The sequence below is a fragment of the Leopardus geoffroyi genome, chromosome B4 (assembly GCF_018350155.1).
Source record: "Leopardus geoffroyi isolate Oge1 chromosome B4, O.geoffroyi_Oge1_pat1.0, whole genome shotgun sequence".
NCBI lineage: Eukaryota > Metazoa > Chordata > Mammalia > Carnivora > Felidae > Leopardus > Leopardus geoffroyi.
The window spans coordinates 80,759,869-80,785,755 of record NC_059341.1 but is presented as its reverse complement, the minus strand read 5'-3'; the positions used below and the strand labels follow the sequence as shown (position 1 = coordinate 80,785,755).

General features: G+C 54.1%; 2 protein-coding genes and 2 long non-coding RNA genes across 9 annotated transcripts; 2 read left to right on the top strand and 2 right to left on the bottom strand.

Annotated features, from left to right (window-relative positions):
• Positions 1–14: 14 nt before the first annotated feature.
• On the bottom strand, positions 15–25,745 carry HOXC6 (homeobox C6). Of its 6 annotated transcripts, none has more exons than XM_045466787.1 (3): positions 25,575–25,745; positions 1,911–2,256; positions 15–1,188 (listed from the first exon to the last, which is right to left on the bottom strand). In XM_045466787.1, the coding sequence occupies exons 2-3, from the start codon at positions 2,062–2,064 to the stop codon at positions 881–883; spliced, it is 462 nt and encodes a 153-aa protein (XP_045322743.1). In that variant the 5' UTR covers positions 2,065–2,256; positions 25,575–25,745; the 3' UTR covers positions 15–880. The 6 variants fall into 6 exon arrangements, with proteins under 6 accessions (XP_045322743.1, XP_045322744.1, XP_045322741.1 ...); XM_045466788.1 differs by having other exon boundaries at positions 15–1,212; positions 25,575–25,727; XM_045466785.1 differs by lacking the exon at positions 25,575–25,745 and adding an exon at positions 13,306–13,639 and having other exon boundaries at positions 15–1,212.
• LOC123592008 lies at positions 13,826–15,688 on the top strand. Its single transcript, XR_006709534.1, has 2 exons — positions 13,826–13,924; positions 14,368–15,688. It is a non-coding gene; the product is annotated as an uncharacterized LOC123592008 (long non-coding RNA).
• HOXC8 (homeobox C8) lies at positions 17,870–21,453 on the bottom strand. The gene is made up of 2 exons (XM_045466790.1): positions 20,952–21,453; positions 17,870–19,577 (listed from the first exon to the last, which is right to left on the bottom strand). The coding sequence occupies exons 1-2, from the start codon at positions 21,385–21,387 to the stop codon at positions 19,285–19,287; spliced, it is 729 nt and encodes a 242-aa protein (XP_045322746.1). The 5' UTR covers positions 21,388–21,453; the 3' UTR covers positions 17,870–19,284.
• Positions 23,933–25,573, top strand: LOC123592006. Its single transcript, XR_006709532.1, has 2 exons — positions 23,933–24,399; positions 24,851–25,573. It is a non-coding gene; the product is annotated as an uncharacterized LOC123592006 (long non-coding RNA).
• Positions 25,746–25,887: the final 142 nt, after the last annotated feature.

Below are 25,887 nucleotides of genomic sequence, written 5' to 3'. Positions count from 1 at the left end.
CAGAAATCCCAATATAAACTTTTAAAAATAATATCAGTTTTATTAAATATTCGAGAACGGATCCAGAGGTCGGATTTATACAGGAGGGTAACACGAGGGGGATTTTTTTTAAATTTATTTTGTTTTCTCCTACTGGCTAAACAAACGTCATTCACTTTTTTTTCTCTCTTTTTGTAATTTTCCCTCTTTTTTTTCCCCTTTTAAGATGGGATTGAAACACGGACGGTGCTAAACATAAATATAAATACAGAGACCACAAATACAGCTAAAAATATTCACACAGAAACGGTCACAGTTTGTAATATGCCATAATGACCCCCAGGATTCTTTAAATACAATTTGCCTGGGCTGGGCATTTGCTGGGGCAGAGGGGCCGGGCAGGGGCTGCGGGGAGGCCCTGGGGGTTGCTGTGGGACCATGACGCGCTCTCCTTGGGCCTCCCGCCCTCCCCGGCTGCCAGGCCGGGCCCTGAGGCCCCGGAGCGGAGGCCCCGGCCCGGGAGCCAGCTCTCCGCGCAGGGGCGGGGGTGGGGGCGCCGAGGGGGCGGGAGGCCAAGTCCTCATTTGGAAGGAGATCTGTGGAGCTGAAGCGAGGTTCAGGGACGGAGCCCCCAAGGCCTGGGCGGGGGAAGGGGCCTGCAGAGGAGCCAAGAAAGGAGCTAGCGAGGGAGCAGGAGGAGGAGGCGCGTGGTGAAAGAGAGTTTGTGCGGTGAGGGAGGGGTCCAGAGTTGACTTTCAGGTCCATATTTGACTCCCTAATTTTGTTTTAGGGAGTCAAAACGCATCAATTGTGCCAGTGATAAATATAGAGGGTGTGATTAGGAGGGAATTGGAGGGGAGCAAGGGAGAAGGAGAGAGAGGGGTGGCAGGGACAGTTCTGGTCACTCTTTCTGCTTCTCCTCCTCTGTCTCTTCCCGCTTTTCCTCTTTTCCGCCCAGGCTGTCGGCCGCGGCCCCTCCGCCGCCCCCTGAGAGCGTGGACGTGAGATTAGATTCTTTTTTCCACTTCATCCGGCGGTTCTGGAACCAGATTTTGATCTGTCGCTCGGTCAGGCAGAGCGCGTTGGCGATCTCGATGCGCCGGCGCCGCGTTAGGTAGCGATTGAAGTGAAATTCCTTCTCCAGTTCCAGGGTCTGGTACCGCGAGTAGATCTGGCGACCGCGCCTCCGGTCCGCTCCATAGCCGACCCCTAGAGATCCGGGCACAAAACACACTAAAAACAATCAGCAAGGCATCCTCCGTAGACGATTTAGCCTAGCAAAGTCCTGACCCTCCCAACTTGGCCAGCAGCTGACGGGCCCCCTCAGACTCCAGCCTTCTCCCTTTTGCCCTGCCCCACCCCCACTGGGGGTACAGCCAGGATCCCAACTTCATTCAGTCCCCCACCGTATGTGGGTGGGTGAGTGTCCCAAAGAAAGGGGGGGGGGGAGGGCAAGAATCAGGCAGAAAGCTGTAAGTCTAAAAACTGGTTTTTGAAAAATCCCAAATACTGGGGATGAGGGCCCCATTTCTCAACGACTGGGCTCCCCCACTTCCCCAAGCACCCTAGCTCCTTGGAAACTTCTCCCCACTTCTCTGCCTCCTACTCTCCCCCTCCTTTCTCTTCAGCCTGACTCGACTTTGGGGGGCTCCCCTACCCTTTGCCCCCTCCCCTCATACCCTGCCCTGTTCCTGCCCCCTCAGCCTGGAGCCCTCCAATGCGTCAGGGGCCGAGGGGGCCAGGCCCCTGCGAGCAAGCGGGAGGCGAGCAGAGGGGGCAGAAGAGGGGGCCCTGTCTCGGCGTCGGCGAGGAGACGAGCGTGATTGTTTTTATGGGGCCATAAAAAACTCTCTCCGCCCGTTCTTCTAGGGAAGCCGGTCATAAAGCCAGTTCAGTTTATTTAATTTATATCTCGGAGCTGTAAAACTCACCACTGTGCGAATTCATTCGCTGCATCCAGGGGTAAATCTGGATACTGGCTTTCTGGTCCTGGGGCGCAGTCCTGCCCTGCTCAGAACTAAAATCCTGAGCGATTGAGGTCTGTGTGTTATGTCCTAAGGTGTTTTGTCTGCAGTTTGAGAGCATGTCTTTCTCCTGGTAAAAGGAATTAGATCCATAGTCATACGGCCCCCGGCTGGAACTGAACACGACATTCTCCTGTGGCGAATAAAAGGGAGTCGAGTAGATCCGGTTCTGGGCAACGGCTGCTCCATAGGTCGAGAAATGCCTCACTGGATCATAGGCGGTGGAATTGAGGGCGACGTTGGGGAGGACGTCCTGGCCCCCGGCGAGGTGGCAGGATAAGGAAGGGTTAGTGAAGTAGGAATTCATCCCTTTGCCTTTACCTGGTCGGGCTATGATTTCTTTAATATTTATTTCTGTCTCCAGTTTGTACTCGGAACTAGATGGTTATAGGGACGGCTCCAATCCAGGACAGACAAAATGACAAAGTCAGCTGACCCCCTTCCAGCCAATCGCAAGCCAGATGTCAAGAAGGGGGAAAAAAATCGCTTCTGCTTCTGTTGATTCCCTAGTTGAGACTAAGTGTGTGCTTTGAAAGTAAGACTTGGATTTCTTTTAAAAATATATATGTTAGGGAACTGATTTGGAGGTGAGAGAAGGGTGAATATGCATTAGCAGGGCCTTGGGGCCCAGGAAAGAGGGGCTACACTGCTAGGAAATCTCTAAGCTCCAGCTAACTTTACTGTGCTGTGTGGCCAGAGCCAGGGCTGGAGAAATCCCTCTATTTTCGATCCGATTTCATCGTTTATATCTTCCTCCTTCTAAAATAACACCCTGATTTCTCCATGGGAAGAGCCCCTTCCCAGCTCAGGGGGGGGGGGGGGAAATCCCCAGAAATCCTGCAGGAAATCCTGGTTTGACCCTCCATGGAGTGAGTCCTCATCACTAAGCCAGGATTCCCCCACCCCAGTAATTAAAAAAAAAAAAATCAAAAGTAGAAAGAAACTGCATAAAACGTGGTGCTCAGAGGAAGGAGAGTGTGGCTGGTAGGCTTAGGTGTAAGGGGGATGTAGGGAGTAAGTCAGTCTAAAGGGGGTAAGGATGAGACTTCAGGGTACAGTGGCGAGCTAAAGTGGGCAAAAGGGCCATGCATCCGCTTCCTCTTCCTTTTAGCCTCCTTCTGCCTCTCAGAACCCCCTTTTTGGGGGGAAGCTGCTGCAGCATTTTGGTAGAAAAGGGAAAAATGTATGAAAATACAATAGAAAAAGAGAGAAAGGAGTAAAAGGTGGGAGAGAGAAAGGAAAATAAGGAAGAAGAAAGAACTCTGAGAATCTTTCTAGACACATCAACTCCTGTTTATGTTGGTGAGAATTTATGATTTGGAGCCAGGGAGGGCCGGTGGGGTAATTCACATAAGATCCAGTCAGAGAGACAAGGCTGGTGGGGCTCTGAAGGACAGTTAGCGTCTGGCAGGCTCGAGCCCCTACACAGGTCAGAAGCCCCTTGCCCCTGCCAAGGGAGGCACCCCTGGACCTGAGCCCTGGGGGCTTGGGAGATTCCAGCAAAGGGCTCCTGGGGAGCTCCCTCAAGGGCCAGCCACACCTGGTAGAGCCGGGCCTCTCAGCAGCCCCCGCCCCCATTTTCTTTCCACCTTGGGGCCGAGAAAAAGGAAGGGAAGGTTAGGAAAAAGGCAGCTGAGTACGAGGCTTCTGAGGGAGCCGCAGTGGGCGAACTGAAACAGCGGAAGGTGTGCAGATGTGGGTTTTCTCCTGATTAATCCAAACTTAATTTGATATCGTGACATAGACTGAAAATGCTTTGACTTGACAAAGAGGGGGTTGGTGGGGCTAGCGAAGGAAGCAGTGGAAGCTCATATTTTTCTCTTCACCATTTTGGGGGGGGGGTGGCTATAACAAGAACCCGGATGTCGCCGGATTTTATGATCTTTTCCTTCTGTGTAACAAAGCGGAGTAATCAATGGGTAGCAATAAAGCCATAAACGGGACTACGCTGGGAAAAAACTCGTTTATTCATCTTCTGTAACGTTAAGGTTTCCCTGGAGTGTCGCTAGGGGGGAAAAATAAAGTTTCGAACCCAAAAGCAGACAGTGTGTAGGAGCTGGTGGAGACAACATGTTAGTTAATACATGAACCTCGTTAGGGGATTGAGGAGTCTCCCTGTCTGACAGTTTGTGTTGGCTCTTAAAAATACAGCCCCAAACCTTCAGAAAGGAGGGAAATTTGCTGATATTTAAAAGGGTTAAGGGAAAGACCCCCATATTATAAAGGTTCCCCCTTGTGGACCATACTTTCTTCTACCCAGCGAGATAAAAGTGAAAGATTGAGGAGGGTTCCAATTTAAGAGGGAAATTCTGAGAGGAGTTGTCTCATTTGGGGGTGACATGGCAGGTACATAAACACAGACACCAGCGTGACTTGATTTTTGCTCTAGAATCCAGCTGTCCTCAAATTCATGGCATGCCTGGACAGAGGTTTTCAACAGCTGGCTGGGGCTCCAGGCCCCCTGGAGGGCAAAGAGGTAGAGTGAGAAAGAATTGGGGGCGGGGGGGGGGGGGCGCGAAGACCCAGAGGGCTGAGCTAAGAAACAAGTCAGCGCACCCCTGGACACAAGTAGCCGCTCCCAGAGTTCCCAGCCTCATTTCTGCCCTGAGGGTAACAGTGTAACACATAGAACAGGCCGGAAGAGAGAATAAGTTCCCTCCTCCCCGCCCCCCCCCCATTTCAGAGAGAGATTGCTAGAGGGATAAATCATGTCAGTGATATTTCCTTCAAGATATTAAATTGTTGCAATGTACAACAAATTGAATGATGGAAGATAGGATGTCTTAATGAGGTTTCGTTTTCAATGAGTGTTGATTTTCTATGTATTTTTAAATCTCTTTTATGGGTGGGTGGGTGGGGGAGTGGGGGAAGGAAGGACCTTGGAAGAAAGAAGGGACTTCTAGGGAAGCATGTGCTGCAGCTCCCCAGCAAGGATGCCTGGCTTTCCTTGAGCCCCTCCTAAACAAAGTCTGGAGGGGAAAAGGGCCCCAAAGTTGGGGATAGTCTCATTTGGGGCCTAAAAGCAGTGGGCGCGGGGGTGGGCGACCTGAGGAGCAGAATGTAAGTCTCAGCCCCGGAAAGTTAAGTGTTTTATTACGTCCCTAAACAGAGGGCAGAGACTGAAAGGTCTCGCCGATTTATAATGAACAGAAACCAGCTGCTGGGGGAAAAAGGCAGAAATGCTAGAAGGGGGAGAGGAGGGGAAGCAGAAATACAAATAAATTCCCCCACTGCTTAAAGATTTTCAGCCAAATTAATTTCCAACATACTCTCCCCCATCACCTTCCATTCCTGAGAAAAGAAGCCTCCTTCTTTCAGTTGGATCTTTAATTATGCAGCTGAAATTTACTGGAAGGATTCGCTCCAAGGGGGGAGAGCAGGTCAGATGAGCCCGATCTTCCCTCCATTGGATTATATTTTCCTTTTCTCATCTTACGTTAATTTTATTTTTTTGGCAAAAGAATGACTGTCTATGGGGGGATAGCTGGGACTTGGGTTTTTCTAAATATATTTATATTTTCCTGTTAAATTTGTCTGAAAACAATTATGGAAACTCATCAGCAGAAGCAAGAACAGATGTTTTATTAAAACTGCAGTTGAGCTCTGTAAATATGCACAAGTCCTGGGAGGGGTTGGGGGGGGGGGACTTGTTCTTTGTTTCTATAAAACAAGCCTAGAGCAATCAGAGAACACCCCCATCAGGCCCGCAGGTCTCCGAGTTGCTCTGCCCCTTGGGCCTCCGGAATCAGGCATTCCGAGGGGGTTTGGCGGCGAAAACAGATTTTCACTTTCGGAGCTGTAATTAGTGGATTCGAAACAGAATTCAAAAAACACAGTACAGGAATAAAGGGGGAGCGTTGCCGCTCGCTGCTCCAGTCCCCCTATCTCCCCAGCCCAAAACACATGCTTTTCATGAGCGCTAATTATAGGAGAGGGACCTTCTGCAGGCGCCATGGGCCTGCATGGGGGGCAGTCACTGGCCTGGAGTCCCCAAGGCTATGGGGTGCTCTGGAGGCTGGGCACTTGAAGGTTTCTCAGAACGAGTCAAGCGCTCCTACCCCAGCCTGAACCTGCTCCAGGCCAGGGGCTGGAGGCCCGGGGCAGCTCTGAACTGGGGAGAGGATAGGTGTGACTGGACTCTGGCTGGGAAGGGGTTCGTGGGCAGGCCTCATCTTGCCTGCCTTTGCTTTCCACTCTGCTCTGGGAAATATATTAATTTCTTGGGGAAGGGGATCTGAAGTGAGAGGGATGAGGTCTGGAATTTTTGCTGGACAGTCTTTTCCAGAGCTCCCGGTTAGTTTGTGTTCTGCCAGTCTTCTCTCTCTCCCTAGATCCCCCACTTCTGCGCAGATGTCTGTGACTCACCCAGCCTCGCACACAGATACACACACTCCCTTTCGGGCTGCCCGCGCGCCACAACTATAGCTCGCGCCTCCGGAGGCTGCTCAACGACCTGGACACCGGGGCCGCCAGGACTCAGCGCTCGGCCTGGGCGCTTGGCTGCCCGGAAGCCTCTGCAGCTGCCGGACCCACCCCTGCCAATTCTCAATTCTGAGAGCAGGGGAAGAGCGGTTGCCCCACCAGCCCCTTCTGTGCCACTGGGCAAGGGCCGAAATCCCTCTTGCAGAGAAACCCCAGTATCAATAATTGTTCAGCTCACCTTACAATTGCACTGTTTGGTTAAGGCTTTGCTGTTCTAGAGTGGTTGCTCAGTTGGCCCGACTGGCTTATGATTAGAATTCTTTCAATTGAAAAATTGAAAAATAAATCCTACTCCAAATGTCTAGTGTTTTGCGTATAAGTTCCTTTGATCTCCACAGAATCCGGAGTAAAAGGATTGCAAAAGAGAGTCTCCAAGTCCGCCAGAGAACCTGAATGCGGCAAACTGGGTCGGCTTGGGGACACCAAAGCATAGCTCACCCAAGGAGCCTCCAGTTTCTGCCAGATATGCTCCGGGGAAGTTGTCTGAGCGCATGCCTCCCCATGCACACACTGCATTCCAAAACAGAACGTTCCTCCTCCTTTCAAAGTTCAGGCATGGAGACACTTGGAGAAAAGCGAAATTTGACACATCCAACCCGGAAATGGATCCCATTTGGGGGTGCTGATGTTCTGGGGACAGGGCCCAGGCTGGCCAGCTGAATGGAGTTGGGGGTCAGCAGGGAGGGGAGAAGGAGGAAGAGGCCAGATGGGGCATGTCAAGTGCCTGAGAACTGCCCCAAACACCTCTGAGGCCTGGGCTGGCAGTTCCTCTTTTGAGCTAAGAGGCTGAGAGGCTGCCCAAGCTGCTTTTGCTTTATTTGCAATTAAGCAGAGAAGAAAGGTACATGCAGAGGCTCTGCTAACTCACGTCCTATTTTCTCTCCTCCCTCTCTCTTTCCAGATTTCTTACTGACCTTTCTTTACCACCACTCCACTAGGCCGACACAAGCTCCCACAATGCCATTTGTTTAGCTTCTCAATTCACTTCACTAACTGAAGGTTAAAAAGGAAAATAGATCCCAAGCATCTCTGTCCCATCCCACTCAGCCCTGAGCCCCTTTGGGCTCCCTTTGGAAGAAATCATTTCTGGCTTTTGGGGGCCTGGCCCCCAAGCGTCCCACCTCTGTCCCAAGCAGCTGAATACCAGCTGAGGAGAGGGCCCTTGGACACAGTATCTCATCCCTGCTGGGCATGGGGAGGGAACTCAGATGCTGAGTGACATTTCAGGGCGGAAAAGCAAGTGGCCCTGGTTGGCCCAGGAGGAAGAATGAGAATCTAGAATATTAAGAATATTTTTGGCCCCCAGAATGAGGCCAAAGGATCCTCAAATTCCTGGCTTCTCATATCCCCTCCCCAGTAAGCACTGCTTGGACCCACTTTGTTGGTTTATGAGCATTGTAAAATTCAGGAGCATGGCATTTATGACGTCACAGTGAGTTGTCATGAGGAAATTGTAAATGTCATATAAGTTATATACAGTAGGAGTTTTGTGTGTGTGTGGGGGGGGGGTGTGCCCTGCCTTTTTTTTCCCCCTTTTCCCTTTTCCCCTGGCGTAAGTTCTCCGAGTTGAAAATAAAATGTTATTATGTTCTGGAACAATAAGCCAACAATGAAACATCGTCCTCATTTCCCTATAAATAATTTTATCCTTTATTGTTTGCAGATCTGAGAGAACCATTTAATCTGCACTGGCGAAAAGAGAGAGAGAGATGGGGAGGGGGGAATTAATTTCAGAAACGAGAATATTACTTACTTCGATGATACTCTTTTAGATTTGATAGCCAGGAGCAAGATTAGAGGCAAACAGCGGCCTCTCCGACTCTATACCTGGCGGGATTGGAGATTTATAGGATCTTTAGCGAAGGGGCAATTTAATTTTGTAGGATTTGCTTAAATTCACTGCTATTTTGGGGGGCTGAGGAGAAGGGAGGGTGAGGGGAGAGTGACAACACTTTATCTAGTTTTATGCATCCGCCAACATTACCCTGATTTAAAACCCAACAACCTGTGTCTCAGGGAAAACTCCTGCAGAAAGGAGTGGAGGAGTGGGGTAAGGGGGGCTCGGCTTCCTCAATGACTGTGGCCCCCTTAACCAAGCAGTTGCCAAGGGGAAAGAAGAAAAGCCGGAGGCGAGGGGAGGGCAGCTCTAAGTCTCTCCACCACCAGGACACCCGGCGGTTTATGGTGTCCCCATAATTCCCCCAACCCTATAAACAGCTGCCCTATTTTAGGCCGATTTCTGCTTCGTCCCCTGGGAAAGAGAGAGTGAGGGAGGAGGTAATGGCCGGAGCAGGGTGCCGGAAAGGGGAGGGAGCAGAGGATAGCGCCGCACTTTGTTCTCCTGGGTGAGTTTGCTGGTTTGGCGGGTTTCTGACGCAGGGTGGCAGCAGACAAAACAAGTAAACAACTCACAGACACAATAAACAGGAGCGGCTGCAGCCACAGCGGCAGAGGCCGGGGGGCTGCGTAAGGGGCACAATTTGGGGGTCATGTCACTCCAGCACCCACGGGTGGCCGAGGTCCACAAGCCCAAGGCTGCCCCCAGCGCTGGCAGGAGAAGGTGGAAGAAGGCTGCATGTCTCAGCACCCGGCACCCGCAGCGTGTCTGGACAGGAGTCTTGGGAGGAACCTGATTGCCTAGGGAGTGGAGGAAAGCCCCACTAGCCCCTTTCCTGTTCTTACTTTCTTTCATGAGCTTTTCATGGACATTTATATTCTCCCCTGCTCTGTCTTTTTGGGGCCCCAAAAGGGAGGAAGGCTAAGAAAGGAGGCTGTTAATTCCCAGCCCCGGGACACACTCAGTGCCCCAGGCCCACAGGCAGCTAGACCCAGTTTCTTCTCCGGCTCTGCCGGTCAGCCTTCGCCCCGCTTCGGTCGGTAGCTGAGAGAATTAAAACGAAATCTCACCCGTAACCAGATCTGCCTATTTGGGAAGCGTAGAGAGCCCCTAATCTGCCCCCCAGACAACGCAGGCAAATCTGGGGTCCGGTGAGCAGGGGCAAGAGCGGGGATAGATGTTCACTGCACCCCTAACCCATTCTGTCTCGCCTTCTCCACCAGCCTTTTCAAACAGCTGCCCCAGACTACTTCCCAGAGGCCACCTTATTAACTAGCCACTCAGATCTCCTTTGCTGTCCCAGCAATGCTCAGGCACCAGGGCCTAGCCGAGTGCTCAGAACTGCTCAAACATCCACTTTACCCATGAAAACACAAAAAGATCTTCCCACAAAACTCTCACTTTCAACACAACAGTGTTCCCTGGTAAACAGCCTCTGAGTTGGGGAAGTTTGGGGGGGGAAGTGTGGAGAGAAAGCCGAAGGGATTCAATATTTCCCTGGCCCAGCTGCTTGGACTGTGAAGGCAATAAGGTCTGAGAGAGCCTTTGTGGCATCCGTTGGTTACTGGAACCCGCATACTCCGATTCCAGCGTGCACACATTTCCAGGAGAGCATGCCCAGAGAGCCTTCTTGGTGCACCCAGTGCCTCCTTGAGCCCAATCCCATCTAACAAAATTTTGCATGCACATAAAACGGTGTTTGAGCGAGTATAAGCATGGTAATATACAATTAACCACCGAGGAAACATGAGTCTGTATATATTCACGCATAAGTCCGAGTCTGTACATTTGAGCCTGTATATAATAAGTGTATAAAGCTACCAAGCCTGGTTTTTGCAACACAACAGCCAACCCAACAAGGCCGCCTTCTCCAAACAAGGGTGCATTCTTCGTGGGGATCACAACTGTCAGACCCAGGGGGAGAAAGGGTTTGCTCTGCCCATTTCTCCTTAGCTAGGAACTGGTGCATGAAATACAGTCCATGGCAGGGCTGACAAAGCCTAGAAGGGGCAGGCCTGAGGTGCCCAAAGAGCGGAATGCTAGGGGCCCTGGGCTCCGGGGAGTGTTGCCAGAACCTGACCCACAGATTCAGTGCCTCTGCCCAGCCTGCGTCCTGGGCGTCCTGGGCGTGTGCAGAGTCCTTGAGGCAGATTCTAGTCTCAGCCGCCCTGGCTATTATTAGATAATCACACCAGTGCTTTCCTGCACTAAGGACCACGTTTACAGGGAATCTGGCCTGCAAGGAGGCTGGGGGTTGCCACTGGTGGCCCCTCTTGTGCTTCTGTTTGAGCACCAGGAGGGAGAGAAAGAAGGGAAAGAAAATCGAAAGTAAGGAGGGAAGGAAGGGGCTGGCGTTTGGGGCTGGATTTATCCCCTGGCCAGACTAGAAAACTGGAAAACCAGGATCAGTCACTGCTGCTATGCTTTCTCTGCATCCCTCTGTCTCATGAGGAGGATCTAGGGGGTGAAGGACGTGGGGACCTGCAGGACCCTAACCAGGAAGGGACAGAAAATCAATTGATAAAAATATTATATAAGGACACCTCGGATGCAGCCGTTAACCCGTCACCCATGAACCCAGCACCCTGAAATTTCGCCGGCAGCACATCTGTTTAGATCCCTGTAGGCCGAGATAAATACCCCAGCCTTACCCAGGCCCAACCCTCCGAAGGGAGGGGGCCCCTCTAATATCCCAGGTGAATCCCCACTGTCCTGAGTGGCCTTCCCTGGAAACTGTTTTCCTCGGGGGGCAAACAAAGGAGACTCGCGCCCCCCCCCCCCACAGTCAGTGCGGCCATCGGCGGCGGGGCGGGGGGGGGGGGGGGGAGGCAGACAGCGGGGGCAGACAAAATACAGGCGAAAGAGAGAAATAGAGGCCTCACCGGTCGGCGGTTCCCACATTACGCCAGGAGAAAGGCTCCCATGTTCAGGCCTCCAGGGCCCCTCCACTGGCCCACCGCACTCCCCTTGCCCTTCTCAGGTCCCACAGACACGGGGTCTCGCGGCCGCGGCCTGGTACCCGGGGCGTCAGCCCCAGGGCCGCGCTGGAGCGGCGGGAGAGCGCGCGGCAGCCTGAGCAGGCGGCGGGCTGGGCCCATTTGGGGAGAGCCAAGCGCTTTTCTCGATCGTAAACAAGGAACGCGAAATTAGCCCCTCGGCAGAAGCCTCTGCCGACACACAAGTCCTATTGAGGGGGGGGGGGAGTGAAAGGGGGAGAGAAAATGCCATTTCTTCCCCCGGGAGAATACCTCAGAGGCCTTTATGTCGGATATGAAACGGGAATTTTGGGGGGGCAGCAGAGGAAGGGAAGAGGATTGTGGGGGGAGGGGAGAGAAGATTCACCATCAACTCGGACCCAAGGGGTTTGATTTGAATGCAGGCGAATTATGTTTTTTAAGAATTTGATAAAAACAGGTTCTCCCTCCCACCCACCCCCCAACCCCGACCCCCAGGCGACGGGTCAGGGTTTAAACAGGAAATCGAGGAGCGTTCCCCTCCCCCACTGGGGCTTGGCGGAGAAGCCCAGTCGAGCCACGAGAGAGAGGACTGGAGGTGGGGGGCGGCTCTTAGCTCGGATTGAAGGTGAGTCTGGCCCCCAGACTCTCAAACCTCTCCAAGGAATAAGCGCTTCCCCTCCCCCAGCTCTGGGGTGTGTCTGCCTGGGTGTGTAAGCGTTTGTGTGTGCATCGCCCTTTATAAACAGAAGCTCACACATATAGGGGCCGCCTCGGACCCAGGCCAGGCAGCAGGGCGGGGTCATATATCAAACTGCAACACATTCAGGGCCACGTACATTTGGAAGAAATTAAGCCACTGTGTTATGAAACCATATGTGTCGGGTTAAGACCATACAACACGCCATTAGCACCAATTATTAGGAAGATCCCGAGCGCCCAGGACCCTCCGGGCCGCCCAATTCTGACGTCCCTACCCCATGAGCCAGCCGCGCCTGGAGTCCTCACTGCCTCCACTCACCCAAGAAGCCCCGCCAGCGAGACCTAGGCCGGTCCCCACCCAGCCTAGGGCCTCCCCAATTCCCACCTCCGCCCCAGACTAGGCAGATCCTAGCCCAGGGCAGCCAGGCGAGGCGGGTGAAGCAGCCCAGTGGGTATCCCTGGTGCGGTGGCCCCGGTTGGGGGTGGGGGACGCTGGGCCGGGTGAGAGAAGGCAGATTGGCCCCTTTTCTCCAAGCACAAGATGGCTTTTGAGTACCGCGTCCCCCACCCCCACCCATCCACCCATCCACCCATCCACCCATCCACCCGCAGTGCAGGGCACCTCCCATCTTTCGGTCCGCTCGAGTGGGGGCGGGAGCTGGGGGTGGGCAGACGCACTCCCCTCCGCTGACGCGCACCAGCCAACAGCCTCCCCCCTAATTGCCAATTAACAGGCCCCGCCGTCAGCCTAGCTGCGCTCTCTTCCTGCTCCGCAGCCCGGCCCTGGGCCCGCACTGCGCATGTGTGAGCTCTAGCGGCGGCGCTCTCCGGGAGGGAGGGGGCTGCGGGCAAGGAGGGGGCGCCGGAAAGTTTGTTTGGGGGTTGGGGGGCTGACTTTGCTTAGGGGGCAATGGTTACAGCCTACAGGTTCTCTCTCTTGCCCTGGAGTTTGAGCTTCCGGGCCCCCTCCATCCCAGTCCTATTAGCCAAGAGGCCGCGGATCTATAATAGGTAAGGACAGGGTGGGCATAAGGCAGCGGGTCAGCGCACTAGACCCCGGCCTTGAGCCCCACAGGCGCAGTCCTCTTGCCCCCCAACCCCCAACTTCGGCGCACAGTGACATCAGGACAACAGACTTCCCACACTACCATATTACAGCTTAACCGCCCCCCCCCACTTTTCCTCCCCATAATTGCCCGCACGCCCACCCTCTCGCCAGCCCCCCTCTCCTCTCTAACCAAGACAAGCCGCTGCTGTCCTTATCTTGAAACCGCCACCCAGCTACGGACCATTAGTTACATATTTGAACCAATAAGGAAACACTTACCGGGCGCTGCTGTCACTCTCCCTCTCCCTCTCTCTCTCTGCCTCTCTCTCTCTCCCACTCTCTCTTTCTCGTCTTCCCTTATTCTGTGCCGCTGCCGAGCCTGTCTCAGCTCCACACACACATATATACTTTATATAAATTTAAAAATAAAAAAGAATAGTCCCAATGATCAAAAAGCCAAATAAAATTAAGGAGAGTTGCAAGAAGGGGGCAGGAGGGAAAGGTTGGGAGGGGAGGGGCGGAGGCATCTGCAGCTCCCTATCTCAACTCCTGCTCCCGCATTCCTCCTGCCCCTTGGGGGGCTAGAGGATCGGGAAGGGAGAGAGAGGTGCCCTCAACTCCTGCCCTTCCCCCCCATCTTCCCTCCCCAGGTGCCCCCAGCTTCCGGCAACTCCACCTGGGAGAAAAAAAATTAAATGGGGGGAGAAAATAATTATTAATCAGATTAATAAAAAAAAAATACTGGTAATGAAAGGAGCGCCCAGCGCAGGTTTCCCTGGCAATGGTTAGGCTCTTACAGGGAGGACTGTTCTGCGGAGCGCTCCGAACGGACAAACCACAATAAAAAGTTCACGTTCATGGATGGAATCCACATGACTTCTTGTGGCCAATCCAACTTGTGAGTCGATCGTAAACTTTTATTACTCAGCTGTAAATTTTCTGCAAACAACCGGGAATGCGATGCATTTGTGTAGCGTGTGCAAATGGGCGCCGCGGTCGCCATGTTTACCCAATTCTCTCGGAGAGGGAGCATCCCCCGACCCCCACCCCACCCCCACCCACCGCCCACTCCCCACGGGCCAGGCAGCTCCAGGCTAGCGCCGAAAGGGCAAAGGAGGGACGCGACAGGAGGAAAGGAAAGATTCTGGCGCTGAGTCGGCCGCCTCCCTTTGCCACCCGAATTTTAAATCTTTTTCTTAATAAATGGGGTATTAAGGTCGGATCTGGGGGAACCGAAGCTTTGCAAAGGTTTGTGCCATTGGTGGAGCAGTGACTGCTGAAGGGGTGAAGGGACTGAGCAGGGATGCGCTTCCTACTCCGACCGTTTTTTTTTTTTTCTAGGAAGAGAGCTACATCCTTCCCAGTGGGGAGTCCAGGCAGCCCCCCACTCCACCCTAGACGGGAACAGGAGACACACGCCGCTGGAAACCTCCTAGCCAAGCCTGACCTGGCCGTGTTCTGACGAGCGGAGAGGGTTTAGACCCATACTGGGCAGCCCTGCGGAGGCAACAGGAGGGGTGAGAGTTGGGGGCGGCCTCCAGAACCCCCAAAGAGCCCGTCATCCTCAGGCTCCTTTCTCAGAGAAAATGACATTTTTCCTTCTCCAAGACTATCCCTGGTGTCAAGTCTCCTCAATTCCTAGGTTCAGAGGGCAGCTTATTCCCAATCTTTTTAGAATTGAAAATAAAATGAAGGTCCAAGATCTTGGTTCCCGCTTTTTTTTCCCCCTTGAGTGTAAGGCAGTTTGAAGCCTTTTCTGCCTTGTCAAGTGACCCACACCCACCTGCCTTTTTTCAGAAAAATTCTGGTGTCCCAGCAGCTGGGATACACCTTGGAGGCCCGGAAAAAAAAGAAACTTATCCTTCTCCAAATTCCACCTTCTGTGCTAATTTCCAAGCACCCAAGGTGTCCCCCCACTTTCTCCAGACCCCTAATTTTGGCGATGAGTCCAATGTGGGGGAACCCAGAATAAATTCCCCCATAGAGATCATTTGCCAACCATTCGCAACCCAGCCTAGTCAACAGCCCAAGACTCTGCACCAGCTGGAGATTTGAAAGCCCAAAGCTCTCCCCTTGATCCTGCTTGGAGCTGGCACAGGGACTTCCAGGGCTGGGTGCCCCACCCCAACCAATAGGGGGTCCCTCATCCCCTCCCCAAACTTCCTCCCTCAGTGAGGGAAGCAGTTCCCTCAGCCGGATGCAGAGACCTAGTTTCTTTTACAAACCCACCCATAAATTTTATAACAGGTAGTTAAAAATTACGACAAGGAAGCTCTGGCCCAGCTTTTCACAATGGGCCACTGGAAGAATGGGACGGCACTGCGGCCTGCTCACGGGAAATTTTACTTCTAGTCTGTGGCACAACCTGTCCCGAGTTCACTCTAATTGGGGCCACGTAACTTTCTGCAGCCGTCAGGCAGCCAGTGGGGCGTCTCATTTGAGGAAGATGAGCCTGGGGAAGGCCAGTCAACTCTTTCACCCTAGGGCCCCCCCCCAAAGCCCTTTAGAGCACTCACTACCTCCCTCAACCCCCCACCCAGGTCCCCTGCAGGCCCACACCTCCCTTGGCCTCTGCAATGAAATGGGAGGGGAGATAGAATGCCGAGAATTAAAAAAAAAAAAATCCAGAGAAACGAATTTACCCCCCAACTTAATAGCTGCATTATCCCGTCTCTACGGTTGAGATTAGAATAATAAATTCAAGGCGAAATGAGCGAGATGCTTCAACTCAGCATTTTGAAAGATACTATTTTTCACAAATCACAAATAGCTTTCGGAAGCCACTTTGATTGGCTAATAAAAAAGTAAAGAATGGGAGAAAGTCCTATCTGCTGCAGCCGAATGGTCCCCATTCCGGTAATGGGACGGCGGGAGCATTTGGGAGGACGCGTTTCTAAAGAGAGCGCATCCCGCTCGCAATTAAGTTCCCCCATAAAACGGGTTTTACCTCCTTTTCTCTCCAAACGAGAAAAAAAGAGGCGGTGGGCAGAAGGGGTGGGGGAGCGGGTGCTGCAAGAACGGGCGGCTGGAGCTCTCTTGGTCTGGCCCACCCGAGGCTTTGCGTCTCAAGCGATGCCGGGCGCCAGACGCACCCCGCCCTCCGACGCCCGGCTTGGGGCCACGGGCATTGCTGAGAAGGCCAGGGATGAATGGGGGCATTGGGTGTGGGGAAAATTCGGCGAGGTCCTCCGGAGCCACTTAGTGTAGGGTTCAAGCAACTTGGCTACGGGGCCGGGGATGTTTATTAGAAGAAATCATAATGACACATTAAAAAATGAAACAGCCCGCGGCCGGCCCTCGGAGTCTGGAAGGGGCGCCCGTGGGAAGGCCTGAGGTCGGAGCGAAATGCTGTTTATTGGGGCCTCCCCGGTGGGTAGCCTGGGCCTCCCGCAGCAAGCGGGGTTACCTGGCTGGCGCAGCGGCTCGCAGCAGGGACCCCAAGTTTCCAAAGATTTCCCCCAGAGCTGTGCAAAGCTGTTCCCGGCTGCTTGCAGCCTGTGCTTGCAGTCGGCAGCCTCTCTCCGGCGGCAGGCATCCCCTATCAAGGATGCCTGACCCAATCCTGTATTCACGACCACTTTGCGTGGGTGCCAGGGACCCAGATGCGGGTGAAATTACACAAAAATAAGAGTCAGCCTGGGCCTAAGGGAAAATAATTGACCGGGAGAGAGAGACAGAGACAGAGACAGAGACAGAGAGATATCTGCTGTCAAAAATATTTCAGTCTTTGGGGGGATCTGGTTTTAAGGACCAGAAGATCCCATCGCCTTTCCTTTCCCCCTTCTCCTGACTGAGTCAGAAGACTTGTTATCTCTGGAATTTGGTATTATTTGACCAGAATCTTATTGGCATAAACCGATTTCTCTGTCTAGGACGCTCCAGGGAGGAGTGAGAGACCCCTTTACCCCCTGAGTCCCTTAGCCTTCAACCCCTTATTTTGGGGAATGAGGGGTCCCATGAAGACCCCCCTTCCCCTGCTGTGGCTGGGATGGAGGACTGTCCACTCAGCAGGTCCATCCTACCCACCCCCCAGGCCAGTGGCCCACACTATGAGGGCAGGGCTGGCTGCCCAATTGCCAAGGTGAAGCCAGGGGCCAGCGTGAAACAGCCAGAACAGAGGCTTGAGTAGATGCTAGCGACCTGGGGGACAGTGATGAGTCTGCTGGCAGAATCTGAATATCAGAATATGGACCCAGGCTGCTTGGTGTACCAACTCCCTCACCTTCTCCTTCTTTCCTCCCCCCCCCCCCACAGGCTTCAGCTTCCTCCTCCCCACCCTCAGCCACCTTCCTCCAGCCAAGTCCTCCAGGCGGCCTTCAGCCTCATATCCTTCCCACCCTGCTCCCTGTCCTAGTGCTGGGTGCTGGGTGCCCAGGGTTGGTCACGAGGGGCATGTGGAGATCAGAAAGGACCCCAGTGCCTCATCCTTAGCCCCTGGAAGAAAAGAGCCTAGCTGTGGGAGGGGCCCAGGGGGGGCATATTCTTTGTCTGGGCCCAGTCCAAGGCTGAGGAAGAGGAAGGTGACTCAGTGGGGGAGATGCTTTCTTCCCACTGGGATCCAGAACCCCACTTTGTTTGGAGCCAAGTTTCTCCCAAAAGCACACTTGCAGCAAACTGCTTTTCTTCCTCCTCCTCTACACCTCCCCCACCTTTCACCTGCCCTCCCTGCCCAGCCTGCCCTCTCCACTCCTAGGCGCCTCTCCACGTGAGCTCCCCCAGCCCAGTCAGACCAGTGGCGGACACCTTTTCCACAGTGTTGGGAGAGGAGGATAAGGAGGGAAGGAGGAGTAAAGAATTGGGGGGGCGTTGGGAAAAAAGCAAATCATTCCAGCTTCAAATATGGTTTTCTCCTTTTTTTTTTTTTATTATGACTCACGTATACAATACAAAGTACTTGGACCAGGAACAGGGCTGCTGCCGGGACACAAAATCTACATTCATAGCTGGACATAAAGACAAATGACCAAAAATTATTATTATAGATATATTTTAACGTTTTTTTTTTCTTTCGAGCACATTGCATAAACAGAGAATTCAAGACAGAGTTAACTATACATTCAGTGCAATTTAGCTCTACTCTACTGGGGTTAGAAGCACAATAAAAGCGCACGGGACCGGTGGGCTAGGCAGTCTCAGTTGTTGGGGTTTTCTTAGTGAAATTAAGCAGCAACAAACGACAACAAAACCGCATTACGAATACTCTCAAAGCAGGATTTCTCTCTATAGGTAGTGATAAAATACGTTGGAGGTTTCTTTCTTTTTTTTTAATTTTAAATTTTTTCTCTTTTTTTCTTGCATATTAGGATTTTCAAAAATGTCTTTTTTCTTTCTTCAAGATTATTGCAGGTTCCCTTTAGGTAGTATGTTAAAGATTTATTATCAGTATTATTATTATTATTATTATTATTATCATTCTTATTATTTTCATGATTATGGTGATTTCTGAGCGCTAAGACTAGTACAGCTCAGAGGAAGCCGGGCCCAACAACAGAAATCAGACAGCAAAGGGGAGGAAGGCATGGGCCCGAGTGACCATGGGATGGCTAGGTAGGATTTTAACGGCGACTGCAGGCTCCTATCTACCCCGAGGGGAGGGGGGAGGGGAGAGACCCGCATCTCCTTCAGGTTTCCATCAGGTTTCTAGAGAAAGTCAAGGGGGGGGTCTTTCTAAGTGGGGGAGCCCCAGGGAGGAGGAAGGGACATTCCTTGCTATCATTTTTAAACGTTTCTTTAAACATTGCCCTTCCCTTCCTTCCCTTTTCTTTCCTTTCTTTTGGAAAAAATTAAAAGTAAATCTAATACACTAACCCTAGCATAAAAACAAAGCCACAAGTCTTCTTCTGCATTTTGAGAGGGCTCCCCTCTAAAATAAATACCAGAGAAGCAGGGAGGTGGGAGAGTGGCAGGAAGGGGTGAGAGAGGGGCAGAGAGGCCAGGTCTCAGACCTCAAAATCCAGGCAGGACTCCGAAGGGTGGGGGTAGGGACAAGTGTGTGTGTTGGGGCAACGACTGAGACAGCGTCCGAACTTTTCGCTGTGTCTCCGTCTCCCCCCCCCTCCAGCCCCCAAACAAATAAAGATCGGGGGAAGTCCAAAGGTAATAAAACCAGAGCTGCAAGTATCTGACAGGTAGTTAGAGTTGTGAGTGTCATTCTATTCTCTATAAAAGCAAATGACAGTCGTAAACTTCTCAATTTATCCGCTACCATAAAACGAAACTTCAAGGGAGTTGCTGGGGGGGGGGGTCTCTCTTTTTTGCTTAGTCCTTGTTTTCTTCCTTTTCCTCCTCTTCTTTCTCCTCTTCCTCGTTTCCTTCTTCCTCCACCTTCTCTTCATCTCGGGCTCCGGGTAGTTTATCCTTGTTGTTTTCCTTTTTCCACTTCATCCTTCGGTTCTGGAACCAGATCTTCACTTGTCTCTCAGTCAGTCCCAGGGCGTGAGAGACTTCAATCCGGCGCTTTCGTGTCAAATAAGGATTAAAGAGAAACTCCTTTTCTAGTTCCAAGGTCTGATACCGGCTGTAAGTTTGCCTTCCGCTGCGCCGCCCCGGAGCTGGACAGAATAGAACCCCAGTCTGGTTATGTTTGGGTGGGGGCTCGGCTTTCCCCTGCCACTCTTCCTCCCCTGAAGTCCCCCCTCTGATCTCCCCAGTTCCCTCCCTCCTGAAGACCAGGCGAGAGAGCAGGGAGCAGGCAAGGGCAGGAAAGTTTGGGGGCTTGTTTTGTTTGGTTTCACCTTGGGAGGTGGGGTGGGGGTGGGGGCAGGGACTGGGGTCTGTCAGGAAACTGGCGGATGGCAGGGGCCAAGGGAGCACTGCAGAGTCCCCCCCAGGCCTGCAGGCTCAGGAAACTGGCCCTTGCAGCTTTGTTTACAAGTGCAGAGTGGCGTTTGGTGAGCAGAGCTGGGGACAGTCTTGTTTCCAAAAGAAAGGAAAAAGGTCTGGGGGTGAGGAAGAGGGACTCTGCTCACTGCCCCCTCCTTGAATCTCTCTGCCTACTGCCTTGCCAGGAAGAAAAATAATTGATCTCCTGGAATGTATCACTGCTTGGCCTGATTGCTAACTGGAGACCAGCAAATAAATCACGGGCCATCCCCGCTGGAACTTGTCGCTTTCTCGCTTCCCCTTTTACTTCGAAATTGGGCCATGAGGGGCCACCCTTGGAGGGGCTCATGGCCTGAGCCACTCTGAAGGTCTCAGGGAAAGCCCACAAACCTTTGATTGGGGGCAGCTGGGCTTGGGTCCTCTGGAGCCCAGAGCCCTCTAATCTGCATGGCCCCTCTCCTTCCGTGCACTCTTTTTCTCTCCTCTCTGGCTCCCTCTCTTCTCTCCAACTGAGGGAAGTAAAGCAAAGTTGGGGTGGTGGCCCTAAGGCTAGTTCTCTGTGAGGAGGCAGTGGGTACCCCCAGAGAGCCAGGGCACCTGTCCTTGGGGTCTTGTCACCCTCTGATCCCGCTAGGGGAAGGAAACAGGAGTCTCTCCCTTTGCCCCCAAGAAAGCCTGGCCACTGTTCTGGACTGAGGCTCTCTGCCTTATGGAAAGACTGGTTTGCTCCAAAGGCTGATAACCTCAGGGTCCTCGGGGCCCCTGCCCAGCCACCTCCCCAACTTTGACTGTAGAGATGGCAAGGGAGGGAGACAGAGGGGGAGACGGGCAGACAGACAGACAGTGGTGGAGAAAATGATTTTTAACCCTTTGCACCCGGACACCACCTTCGCCCCCCGTCCCCCCAATACCCCAGGCGAGCCCCGCGCCCCACCCCCAGCCGAACCTCCCAACCTCGAGAAACCCACTCAGGCCCCCGGGGGTGGGGCCGGAGAGACCCCAAAGCCAGGAGGGAAGGCGAGGGCAGACAAAAAGGAGGCGAGGGAGGGGGGAAAGACCCCGGAGCGCGGGAGACCAAGGGGGAAAGAGAAAAGGCTTCTCACCGTGGGGTCTCATCCATGGAAACATGAGGCTGGGAGACGAGTTTTGATTTAAGTGGCCTTGTCCTTCGCTACTGTTAGTGTTGGCGGAGGATTTACAGTCGGGATATTGCACCACGCTCGCCTCTTGCTGAGCCCCATAAAGGGACTGTCTGGGGAGCGCCTCGTAGCCATAGAATTTGGAGGCGTCTCCGTGGCAGCTCAGCGAGCACGGGTTCTGCTGGTAGCCCGAGTTGGAGATGCCCGAGGTGCCGTGGTGGAAGAAGTCTTGGACGTGGTGCGAGGCGTGCTGGAAGCCGGGCGCCGAGCCGCCGGGCCCATACACCAGCGCATGGCTCCTGCCCACGCTCTGAGGGAACCGGCAGTCGTAATAGGCCGGTTCCAGGGACTCGCCGCCTTTGTATTTGGAGAACAGGGGGTTGACGAAGTAGGAGCTCATGCTGGGCACATGAAAACCCGCCGCCCCCTCCCCTCTGGCTCGCGACTCCCCCCCGCCCGGTACCCCCGAAAGTCCCCTCCCCCCGGGAGCGAACCCCGGGCCGGCCGGCTCCCCGGGGCTGGGCTGGGCAGGTGGGGGGCGCCTGGGTGCCGGGCCCGGCCGGCTCGGCGCGCTCGGCTCCCGGGGCTGGGCGCGGGCGGCGGCGGCGGGCGGCGGGCGGCGGGCGGGCGGCGGCGGCGGCGGCGGCGGCGGCGGCGGCGGCTCTCTTCACTGTCGGTAGGTAGAGCTCGCGCTCTCGCACTTAGCTCTTTCCTTTAACAGCCCAGGCGAATTCCTCAGACTCCCGGCGGTGGCGGCGCTTACACGCGATTCGCGTTCATCAATCCACGACATGAAGACAGGCGAGAGAGAGAGAGAGAGAGAGAGAGAGAGAGAGAGAGAGAAGGAGGGATGGTGGCGGGGGGTTGAGGGGTTCAGGGCTGGGGGGACCTGGAGGAAGGGGAGGGGAGGAAGGGGGAGGGAGGGGGGTGTGGTGTCTGTGTGTGTGTGTTGGGGGGGGTGGTGAGCCAGCCCCAGCTAATGGCTGGGGCCAGCTTCTCCAAGGTGCGCGTTCGGATTTGAAGGTGCCTCTCCCCCCTTCCTGTTTCCTTCCTCTCAGAGATACCTGAGCCAGCAGGTCAACTCAGGTTACCTCAACAGGTATGAGACTCTCCCCCCACCCCGCCCCAGGGGGTCGGATGCCGCGAAGAGAGAGCAGGTCCCCTAACCCAAACGATGGGCTCCCCAGGGGGTCCTTAAGCCTGGCACTCAGAAGGAGCTAGCACATGAGTACCTCGTATCCCCCAATACTTCAGGCATCCGAACCCTGCATGTCTCCTGCCCCTCCTCAGGGTGGGAGGCCGCCCTGTCTTCCACCATCCCTAAGATTCCCTGGCCTGTCCGCTGTGGGTAGAGGAGAGGGGCCGGAGGTGGGGCGCTCTCCATATACCCAGTCAGGGCGGCACTGCCCCTTCAGACACCAGCTCCTGCCTGAGGCTTGGCTGGGGGCTCTGAGAGCAAAGCAGTTTATGGGGACAGAGGAGAGGGCCGCTGGAGGGTCCCTGGCCCTCTGGCGGGGCCGATCCAGGATGTTTCTTCTCAGGAGACTATTTGTATCTGGGTTGGAAGGGACTGGAGCAGGCCTCTTACTTGTCTCCACATACTCTAACCCTATAGGAAATGCCAGCTCAGCCCGGAGAGGCCCCCTGGCTTCACTGCACCCCCTACTTCCCCAAGCCGGCTGCCCAGGCCGGGATGTGGATGGGAACTGTCAACAGACACTCTTTAAATATTTACCCACAGTTTCTCTAGGGGGTTCCTCCCCTATCTCCAAGACTAGGGAAATTCAAGGTAATTCTAACGGATAAAAGAACCTAGTCCATCAGGACCCTTTTCTGGCCATAAGCGTGTACAGTTATGTGGGGCTTAACACAGACAGAGAAAAGGGAGAAGAGGGAGAAGAGGGAGAGCTGTGGATACGTGTGCTGTGTGCATACGAATGAGGAAGAGGAACAAGAACGATTTTTCCGGTCTTCCCCTTCCAAGGCTGTGCGGGGATGTCACACACATGGCAATACTGGGGCACACTCAGAATACACACATCCTGTATGTGCCACCTTCCACCCTGAGACACATCGAGTGCATGCTCCCTAAACTATCATGCATGCCTAGAAGCGCCCCTGTCACCTCGCAGACCCTGTGCACTCAGGCACACAGGAAAATAAGACCTGACAGACACACAGGCATCTTTAGCTTTTTGCATCATGAAAAAATTTGCTACCTATTTTCTTTCCACATCCTGGGGTTTCCAGGTTGGATGAGGAAGGAGGCTGTTAGGAATCCAGGTCTCTGCCTTCCCCATCTGGAGCCCAGCTCTGGGGATGGATAAGGAATGGCAGTGCAGGAAAGGACGGTGTAGAATGACCCCTCCCCCAGTCCCTCTATTATCTAAATAATTGCTGGGAAGATGGCCACTCTCAGCCCAATTCCCAAAGGAGATTCCCTGGTGCCCCAGCAAAGGACACTTCCAGGATCCCTTGAATTTGGAGGAACCCACCTCCACCTGAATTAGGGACTGCCCAAACTCTGCAACATCCGGGAACTCTGGCCCTGGAGCAGCAGGAGGGGAGGGTCAGAGGAGGGCTGTGCCAGGGCTGCAGGCCTCCCTAGGGTCCAGGACAGTGTGGGGCATGACAGAGGTCTCCTTCACTACCAGAGCCAGCTGCAGCCTTGGTCCCAGCCCTGCGGTCTCTGAGCCTACTCTGCTCAGAGTACCAAGCTGAAGGAGATGGGCTCTGGGTTCCCAGCATCTGGGTCATTGGGGACTGTCATAAATATTTTCCCTTCTCCGCCTGGAAAGAGGAGGCTCCGCAGGCCAGATCCGCTCTGGGGCCTGCGCCTTATCTTTTAGAGGGTGGGGGGATATCTCGACATTTTATGGTCCAGCGAAAACCCTGCCACAGAGCTATTCTTCCAGGCCTTTGTGTCTTGGAATGCAACTGTCCCGAGTGTGCCGCCACCACCGTCTGCTCTGAGAGCCCACCAGTCCTGAACCCCCTGGCTGGACTCGATTTCCCCTTTTGGGGGGGGGGTCCCTCGCCTTTTCTTTTTTCATTTGATTGTCTTTTTTTTTTCTTTTTTCTTTTCTTTTTTTTTTTTTTTTTTTCTTTTACACGTATCTGCTTGATTTCGCTCCCCGGACCTCGGATATAAAGGAACCGCAAGCAGCCATCCTCGCTGGGGCGTCTCTGCCCCTCGCCCCGAGGCCTGCTCCGCCCTCCTAGGTACCACGGATTTATGTTCGTTTGTCCGGGTCATTCTGCCTTTTTGTGTTAATTACGCGCTGCCTGCTTGGTGCTTATCTCCTTCGCAAAGCGATTATTTTCGACGCCCGCCCTCCTGAGCCTCTCGAGCCGGCTGCCAGAGCTAGGGCCCATCTCCCGCCGCCACTCGCGATTTATTTACACCTCGCAGGTGAGAGGATTGATTTGCTCAGAGCCATTGGGGCCGGGCTGGGCCGGGGCGCGGGGCCTTCTCCCGGTTGCTCCTCGGGGCCGGGCCTCAAATGTCAGTGCGGCCAGGCCGGCCAGGGGCACTGCCGCCGCCTCTAACATTGAGCAACAGCGCCACCTCGCGTCCACTTTCTCCAATGCAGTCGGGCCAGGAAAAAGCCAACAGAGCAGGCAGGTCCCAGCCTTGGCCCAAAGGTGGGAAGTGAGAGGAAGGAGTTTCCAAATGGGTGCGAGAAAGAGAGAGACAGAGAGAGAGAGAGAGAGAGAGAGGAGAGAGAGATATGGGGGGGGGGTTCCCCAGAAGGGAGTTTCCTCGGGACCTCTGTCCTTTTGTTTTCCAAGTTCTCTAAATAAACCTTGTCAAAGGTTTCACACAATTTTCTCTTTTTGTCACCCTCCCTTCCCGCATTAAGAGACACTGTGCAAAGCAACTGCCGCGATCTCCCCCCTATTCAGGCGCATTTCTGGGCTCAGAACACCTCCGCTCACGCAGATGCACGCTCCGAGGCTCCCGCGACCTCCTGCCCGCGGCGCACACCCTAAACTCCTCGATCCTCTTACCCTGCCGCTGGTTCCGCACTGCCTATTCCGCCGCCGCCTGCAGGACTTTGGGGTGGGACTGTGACTTCTCCCGACTGTTTGCCCCCTGGTTTATAGCCCATCCCTCTCTCTGTCTCTCACGCGCGCTCTTTCTCCACCTCTCCCTCCCAGCCAGTGAGGTCCCGTTCTCCGTGGGCCATAGACAAAACATTCCTATAATCCGATTTCAAAGGAAAGAGTGTCCACCTTATTTAAACCATAAAACAATTAAGCCCAGACGTCTAGCCAGCTCCGCGCTGCTGTTTTGTTCGGCCCCATTCAGAATCCAGCGCAGGGAGACAAACAGCGCCATAAAAGTGGCATTTCGGGGCTGCGGAAATGTACCTATCCGCTGCCTTCCCAAGTGGAACAACCTTTAGGGTTTTGTGATTCTGACAAAGGAGCAGAGGAGAGGTGGGAGGGGAAGATTAGGGCAGGAGGGCGTTTGCCAGCCCCTCTTTCCCCCAGCTTTCGTTTCTTTCCCTAGATGTGGGTTTGCGTTGTGTTGTGGTTTAAATTCACGAATTGTAATAAATAAAAATTGAATCGAATCCTGACCTGCAGGCTGGAGGCTGAGCTGGAACTGAACAGTGGGCTGGGCCGGGTGGGCCTGCTCTGAATCCCACGGTCTCGCCAGGGCCCTCGGAGCCCGGCGGCCCTCCTTCCTGCCCGGAGTAAGGCCGGCTCGGGCGGGCTGCAGGAAGCAGGCCGCGCTGACGGAGGAGGGGAGGCGACAGGGCCTTGGAGCAGGGGCGGGGTGGAAGCCCGGAAACGCCGCGGAGCTTGGGCTGGGAGAAAAGCCCCAGTCCCCGCAGCCAGGACCCAGGGACACGGATGCCCTGGCCTCCGCCCCGTGCGAAACTGACGCCAG

Excerpts from the sequence above, each read along its gene's own strand:
- HOXC6 (XM_045466783.1), bottom strand. The coding sequence starts at position 2,310 with ATGAATTCCTACTTCACTAACCCTTCCTTATCCTGCCACCTCGCCGGG. Across the intron at positions 1,213-1,910 it reads GCGAATGAATTCGCACAGTG|TGTGTTTTGTGCCCGGATCT; the intron begins GTGAGTTTTACA and ends GATTGTTTTTAG.
- HOXC8 (XM_045466790.1), bottom strand. The coding sequence starts at position 21,387 with ATGAGCTCCTACTTCGTCAACCCCCTGTTCTCCAAATACAAAGGCGGC. Across the intron at positions 19,578-20,951 it reads TCCATGGATGAGACCCCACG|CTCCGGGGCGGCGCAGCGGA; the intron begins GTGAGAAGCCTT and ends TATTCTGTCCAG.